The sequence below is a fragment of the Vombatus ursinus genome, unplaced genomic scaffold (assembly GCF_900497805.2).
Source record: "Vombatus ursinus unplaced genomic scaffold, bare-nosed wombat genome assembly UNPS02014775.1, whole genome shotgun sequence".
NCBI lineage: Eukaryota > Metazoa > Chordata > Mammalia > Diprotodontia > Vombatidae > Vombatus > Vombatus ursinus.
In genome coordinates, this window is record NW_020954553.1 from 2,429,354 (window position 1) to 2,437,097 (window position 7,744).

Consider the following 7,744-nt stretch of genomic DNA (forward strand, 5'->3'; position numbering starts at 1 on the left):
TAACCTACAAGGGCAACTCACTTTCCCTATATTATATTGAACTGAATTGTTGGTGATGGGATTAAAGACACGCATGATGAGGCTGTCTTTGACAAAGAGACTTTATATTTCTTCCTCAAAGAATGAGGTAAATACTGAAAAGATGGGTGAAGATGCACACAGGTCTGGAGGTGTGGAATAGAAGTGAAGGGTTCATAACTGATGACCTTGCTTTTTCTTTCAGTAAAGTAGGAGGTTAGTTCACCTATTTAGTAGGATAGGGTATGAAAGTGATATTAAGTTCTTGAGGAATATGTTTAGAAACACCAATGTGGGAGATAAGCTGGAGGGATAATCAGAGAAAAATAAAAAAGATTGCTGTGTATTAATAAGGAATTTGTTGGAGATTAAGTAACATGATGATCGGATCATAGATTTAGAGCTGGAAGGGAACTTAGAGGTCATTGAGTTCATCCCCCTTATTTCACAGACGAAACTGAGGCACAAGCTGTGTGTGTGACTTGCTCAGGTCCTATGCTAGGAAGCCTGGGGCAACAAGCGAATTCAGGACTCAGGTCTTTCTGACTCCAAGTCCAGTGCTCTCTATAGGCTGTACTACCCAGCCGACTAATACGAATTTCATTTGCCTTTAATGAAGCTGTGATGGATTGTCTGCTAACTTTGTGTGATTCACCTACCACCACCACTACCACCCATCCCATTCAGCAACACCATAATGGGTGCAGTGAAAGTGGGCAGTGGGAGGGAACCAGCGTTGATGATCGGCAGGTCATGAATGGTGGTAGGAAAAAGGGGACAAAGGATTTACTCCCATTCAATTCCACAAGCATTTATAAAGTACCTACTATGTGCAAAGCACTATGCTTTTGCTGGGGATACAAAGATAAAGATGAAACAAGCCCTGGGGGGATAAACCATATATACATAGTATATTTGGCAGGGAAAACACTAAACATTGGGGAAATAAATTTGTCAATAAGATTTTGTTTACTTTTTATTTGTTTGTTTTTTCTCAAGGAAATTAGTACACCTCCGTGCCAACCCCTCCCACTATACTAGGCGACCTCAACATACTCATTGATGCTCTTTCAAACACTCTGGCTTCCTACTTAATTGACCTCCTCAACTCCTATGACTTATATCTTCATTCTGCCTCCATTGCCACTCATACAGGGTCATTCACAATGACCCATAACTGTTCCACTTGCATGATCCAGAATGTTGAAATTCCTCTATCATTCTTCTATAAGTTCCTATCATCTGACGTCTCCCTATTCCTCACTCTTTTGTTCAACCTGTTCATTGTTCTGACCTGACCTCCATTCCCTGAACTCCTCAGGGTTTTCCCAGGTCCTCAATAATACTCTGATTTCGCTTTCCTCCTTTCCCAAACTTGACCCTATAGTTAACCAGCACAAATTTTCACTGTCTTCAATACTTAAAATTCTTACCTGCTCATAATTTAGCAAACTCCAACCCCAGATTACCCTGACAATCTGCTCCTACCCACAGAACAATGAACAGTGCTGGGAGAGCCATTCAACCTCCCTGATGGAGTCCATGACAAACTGATGCTATATAATAATTTCAACTAGGCCCTCATTACCCCCAAAGCATTCCTTGTATTTCAAACTAATTGACTTTCTTTTTTCCCAGAGTTATGAATTCAGAGGATGGGAGAGAGAGAGAGAGAGAGAGGGAGAGAGAGAGAGAGAGAGAGAGAGAGAAAGAGAGAGAGAGAGAGAGAGAGAGAGAGAGATTTCATATACAAAACAGAACATTGGGAATATCTATTATGTACAATTTGTTATTTTAACAAGTATATAATAAATCAAACATGTTATTTTCAAAGCTGTCCTGCTTGTCCGTGTTTCCCTCTGAGCTTCCTTCTGTTCCCTTCTGTGAATTTTTTAAAAACAGATTTTTATTGGTGTCCTTTGTTTTTACATCGCCTACATTTCCCCCTGTATCCATCCCCCTCCCCACTCTAATATCATCCCTCATAACAACGCATCACCTTCTGTGAATTTTTTTAAAAAAATTCATTATTTTAAAAAATTGAGTTTTAAATTCTCTCCCTTCCCCCACCCCATTGAGTAGGCAAGCAATATGATATCAATTATACATGTAAAATCATGCAAAAAATATTTCCATATTAGCCATGTTACCCCTTCCAAAAAAATCCAATAAAAACAAGAAACCAAAGTGAAAAAACCTACTTTTTCTGACATTACTTTCTTTCATAGACTCTCAAATCCAACCAACCAAACTAAACCACACAATATTTATGTATAAGACATATAAGATGTCCCATTTCTATGCTATTGTACAAAATACCTCTCCCCTCGCTATCTCGTACACATCCTGCATACTTGCAATGTTTTCCCCCACTTTCACCTCTAAGAACCCCTACCTTCTTTCAAAGCTCAGCTCAAGTATGGCCGCCCATGTAAATACTGTCCTGATTTCCCAAGTATCCAGGTCTTTGCTTACCCTGTACCCTTGAGTTCACAAGACCAGTCAGTTTTGCTGGGTAAGTTACTGTTGGTTGAAAGCCTATATCCTCTGTCTTCCTGAGTATCGCATTTCAAAATTTCCACTACTATATGGTTATAGCTGGGAAATTGGGTATGTTTCTGACCATGGCTCCACAATACTTGAATTCTTTCTTTCTGGCTGTTTGCAGTATTATTTTCTTTGACCTAGAAGCTCTGGATTTTGGCTATAATGTTCTTAGGAATATTTATTTGTCATAAAACATATCATTTGAAATAGAATATATTTCCATTGATGTTACATACCTGCAAGTCATGAAGACAGTGTAGAACCTTGAAAAGAATGACACATTTAGAATCAGAGAAATGGATTTAAATCCCGTCTTTGCCACTGACTGACTGAGGAGTCCCTTCATACCCCAGGGTCTCAGTTTCCCCCTCTTAAAAATGAAAGAGTTGGACTAGATGACCTCAGGGTCATCCAGCTCTAGGTCTGTGCTTCTGTACTCCATAAGAGGCATTCCAAAGGTGCTGTAGTCTTGGCTGTGTATCTGATGACTTTCTATCTCAGATGGTGGCCTTTCCCCCATCCTGCATGTGATTCTGCTCTGGGGAATAGGATTTCCTTTCTCTAATTTGTCCCTCATTTTTGTAGACTTGGGGACTCCCTTTGCCCCTTTTAATACTTGTCGAGAGACAGTTGTGATGAAATGGAAGGATTCCTGAACCTGAAGTAGGAGATCTGAATTTGCTCTTGATTGACTGTGAGACCTTGGGCAAGTAATTTCACTTCCTATGAATCTGTCTCCTCTTCTCTAAAATGGGGCCATCAATGCTTGCTGTCTACTAAAATCCTCTTTGGGCCTCATCACTACAGAGAGGCAATGTTGAGTCAGCAGCATCCCAAACTCTGGAAGGTGTCACCAAGCTGAAAAGTCTCTGAGTAGGGAGCGATGAATAGAATGTGTTCCTCATTCCAGGACAAGCCAGAGCAGCTGCAGAGAAGTTCATTCTTGGGCTGACCACAGCAAGATGGATCTGTTAGCTGTAGGACTCTCAAAGACAATTTATAATGTGACAGAAGGGCTGCGATCTTTGTCAGCGGAGAGAGGACCCACACTGGCCAAATCACAGACACACAAAGCAAGGAAAGCTTCTGCTCACTGCCTCACAGGGCGGTCTGAAGATACCGAGAACCCCCACTGCTATAACCTTTTAAAGTTTACAAATGCATACGACACATGCTTTACATGCATTAGCTTATGCAAGCCTCACAATAACCCTGTTGGGGCAGGCACTGTAGGGAATTTCTATCCCTATCTTACAGGTGAGAAACTTGAGGCTCAGACAGGTTGTGACTTGCTGAGGGACACAGAGCTATCAAGTGTTGGAAGCAGGATCTGAACCCAGGTCCCTCTAAGTACAACACTTTCACCACTTTGCCTCTCAAGTCAAAAAACCTGATGAGTTGATTTGTGGAAAGTGCTTGTAATTATGAAGTATTATAGAAACATTTATTTTCATATTTATTATTCCTTAGTCAGGAGACCCTGGTTTCTTACACAGGGCCTGGCATTTAGTAGGCCTTAATAAATGCTTGTTGATTCTAGACCTGTCTATGATCCTCTAGTAGCTGTGTGACTCTGGGTAATCATTTAACCTCTCATTCCCCCAGGCAACTTTTTTTCTCCTCCTCCTCCTCCTTCTTCCTCTCCTCCTCCTTTTTCTCCTTCCTCTTCTTCTTCTTCTCCTCCTCCTCCTCCTCCTCCTCCTTCTTCTTCTTCTTCTTCTTCTTCTTCTTCTTCTTCTTCTCCTCCTCCTCCTTCTTCTTCTTCTTCTTCTTCTTCTTCTTCTTCTCCTTCTTCTTCTTCTTCCTCTTCTTCTTCTCCTTCTCCTTCTTCTTCTTCTTCTTCTTCTTCTTCTTCTTCTTCTTCTCCTTCTTCTCCTCCTTTTTCTCCTTCTTCTCCTTCTTCTTCTTCTTCTCCTTCTTCTTCTCCTTCTTCTCCTTCTTCTCCTTCTTCTTCTTCTTCTTCTTCTTCTTCTTCTTCTTCTTCTCCTTCTCCTCCTTTTTCTTCTCCTTCTCCTTCTTCTTCTCCTTCTTCTCCTTCTTCTTCTTCTTCTTCTTCTTCTTCTTCTTCTTCTTCTTCTTCTTCTTCTTCTTCTTCTTCTCCTTCTTCTCCTTCTTCTTCTTCTCCTTCTTCTCCTTCTTCTCCTTCTTCTCTTTCTTCTTCTTCTTCCTGGGTCCCCCTCTCTCATCCAGGCATATTTATATGCAATGGCTACTCATGAGCCTAACCCCATTGATCAACTATCCTATTTCCACCAGGGTAGCCTGATTCCTCCTGCTCCTGGGCACTCACCATATTGATGCCAGACAGTGTGAGCATCCACTGAGTCACATCTCGTGAGTCAGTCACAAGACCTGAGTTCAGATTCTTGCTCTTCTCTTTGCTGCCTGTGTGGTCTCAAAGGAGTCGAGCCTCTTTTTCTTCCTCTGTAAAATGAGGGGGTTGGTCTACACATGATCTCTATAATTTCTTTCAGCTCTAAATTTATGGTACTATGATTTTTGAAGTGCAGAGTAAGGAAGAAGGAAACTCATGACAGATGGCTTAGATATTCTCAACTGACCCATCAATATATAGATTTGTCATTATGATTATTGGCATCCTAATTGGTTTTTTCCGCCCCTAGGAATGGATCATAGGATCACAGCTGTAGACCTCAGAAGTCATGTAGGGAGAAAACTGAGGCCCAGAGAGACGAGTAACTTACTCAAGGTCCTACAGGTAGCAAAGGTGGGATTGGAACTCATGTCGTCTTGATTCCAACTTTGACACACTTCCAATTACCCTATGCTGTCTCTTAGTTCTCAGACTCCCACCAGCCTCTGACATGTGTCAACTTTGGGAAAATTAGTCCTTGTCTGAGGGGGCAAGTAAAAATGCTGCCTGATCAGTAAATCCCAGACCCCAGTCTTTCTTACCATCCCTTGTTTCCTCATTGTTCCCATTAACTTTTTAGAGCCCAGGCTACTTTGAGAGACGGCCATGAGACAATGCCTCTAGACCCCGTTGGCCTTGTGCCTGATGTGCCTGATGTGCCTAGAATCTCAGGAATTAATGACCATGCATAAGATGGAGGAAATGTTCTCAGATCCATAAAACTGTCCCAAGTACCTTATCGATGTCAATTACCTTTTACAGAGGCATGTAAGTGAAAGAAGCAACCACTTTGTGTCAAATAAGTATTTCTTTTGCATCTAATCATCAAGTTATGTTAATTAAATATGAATTGATTGTAAAGGACATTAATTGAGATTTAAAAGAGATACATTTGGGCACCCATATAATTAACTCAAAATAACATCGGCAATAAATGGAAAATCTTATTAATATAATAACCTTGCAAGGATCATTTGAAGTGGTTTAAAAAAATTTTTTTGGAGCAGAACAAGCTATTGAAAGTTATGTATCAATTAGCATACTTTAAAACAATGATATCTAGTTTTAATTAATTGGCTACAGATATTTGATGCGCCTGGCCCAAGATCCAGGCCCAAATTAAGGAGAGACTTTGAAACTGATAAAATCTTTGTGATGAAGGAAGCTGCCACATTCATACCAATGTGGTTTACCACCACTGAATATCATGCCACCAAAGTCTGCCCAGTGGGCTACATGCCCAGGGCAATCCTAATATTGTAATATGGTGTTCAAGGCCATCCATAACCTGCCCCTAATCTACTTTTAACAGCCTTTTCTTCCACAGCTCCAGAGGTGAGCCCTTTACTCTCTTCAAAGATATCTGGCCTTTTCCCATTTATTGATGAAATCTCAAAGTGACTAAGAAACAAAATGGATTTTAGAACGTGGAATGTCAGAGCTAGAAAGATTTCTCCAATACAGAACTTGAGAGCCAAAAGGACTTAAAATGTGGCTTAAGAAAATGAACTCTCAAGATTAAAAGGAAAGCAGGAAACTGGGAAAACATTTTTACAGCAAATATCTCCAATGAAGGCCTAATTTCTCAAATATATGGAGAACTGAGTCAAATTTGTGAGAATGTGAATCGTTCCTCAATTGATAGATAGTCAAAGAATATGAACAAGCAGTTTTCAGATAAAGAAATCAAAACTATATAGTCATATGAAAAAATGTTCTAAATCACTATTGATCAGAGAAACACAAATTAAAACTCTTCTGAGGTACCACTTCACACTTATTAGATTGGCTAATATGACAGAAAAGGAAAATGACAGATGTTGGAGGGGATGTGGGAAAATTGGGACACTAATACACTGTTGGTGGAGTTATGAACTGATGCAACCATTCTGGATTGCCATTTGGAACTATGCTCAAATGGTTATAAAACTGTGCATACCCTTTGATCCAGCAATACTGCTACTACTAGGTCTGTATCCCAAAGAGATCAAAGAGAAAGGAAAAAGAACCCACATGTATGAAAATATTTACAGCAGCTCTTCTTGTGGTGGCAAAGAATTGGAAATTGAGGGGATGCCCATCAATTGGGGAATGGCTGAGCAAGTTGTGGTATATGAACATAATGGAATACTATTGTGCTGAAAGACACGATGAGCAGGCAGATTTCAGAAAAACCTGAAAGACTTACGAGAACTGATGTAAAGTGAAGTGAGCAGAACCAGGTGAGCAATGTTCACAGTAACAGCAAAATTGTAGGACGATCAGCTATGAATGACTTGGCTATTCTCAGCAATTCAAAGATACAAGACAATTCCAAAAGATTTATGATGAAAAATGCTATCCACCTCCAGAAAAAGTGATGGAGTCTGAAAGCAAATTGAGGCATACTTTTTAGACTTTCTTTATTTTTCTTTTTTTTTTTTTGGTCCATGTTTTCTTTTGCAACATGGCTAATATGGAAATATGTTTTGTATGACTTCACATGTATAATCTATATCAAATTGCTTGATTTCTCAAGGAGAGGGGAGGGGAGACAGGAAGGGAGAGAATTTAGAACTCAAATTTTTTTTTAAAAAAGTATAAAAAAGGCCCTGAGCACCAAGGCCTCCAAGGCCAAGCTCCTCAGGCCCAAGATCCCCAAGGCCAGTGCCCAGAGTACTGGCCACAAGATGGCCACCAAGCGTCCAGGCCCTAGAGTTGGCACCAAACGACCAGTCCCCAAGATCACAAAGCCTGACTCTAAGGTTGCCAGAACCATTGACCCCAAGGCTGCCCAGTCCACTGACCCCAAGGCTGCCCAGTCCA

At 40.6% G+C, this 7,744-nt stretch overlaps 1 protein-coding gene across 1 annotated transcript in view; it reads left to right on the forward strand.

Annotated features, from left to right (window-relative positions):
- The first annotated feature begins 715 nt into the window (after nucleotides 1-715).
- LOC114044964 (60S ribosomal protein L22-like) overlaps nucleotides 716-7,744 on the forward strand; it is a 7,386-nt gene continuing 357 nt past the window's right edge. Inside the window, exons 1-2 of the mRNA XM_027864748.1 lie at nucleotides 716-768; nucleotides 7,518-7,707. Of these exons, the coding sequence (XP_027720549.1) occupies nucleotides 716-768; nucleotides 7,518-7,707 (243 nt within the window). The remainder of the gene's footprint in view (nucleotides 769-7,517; nucleotides 7,708-7,744) is intronic.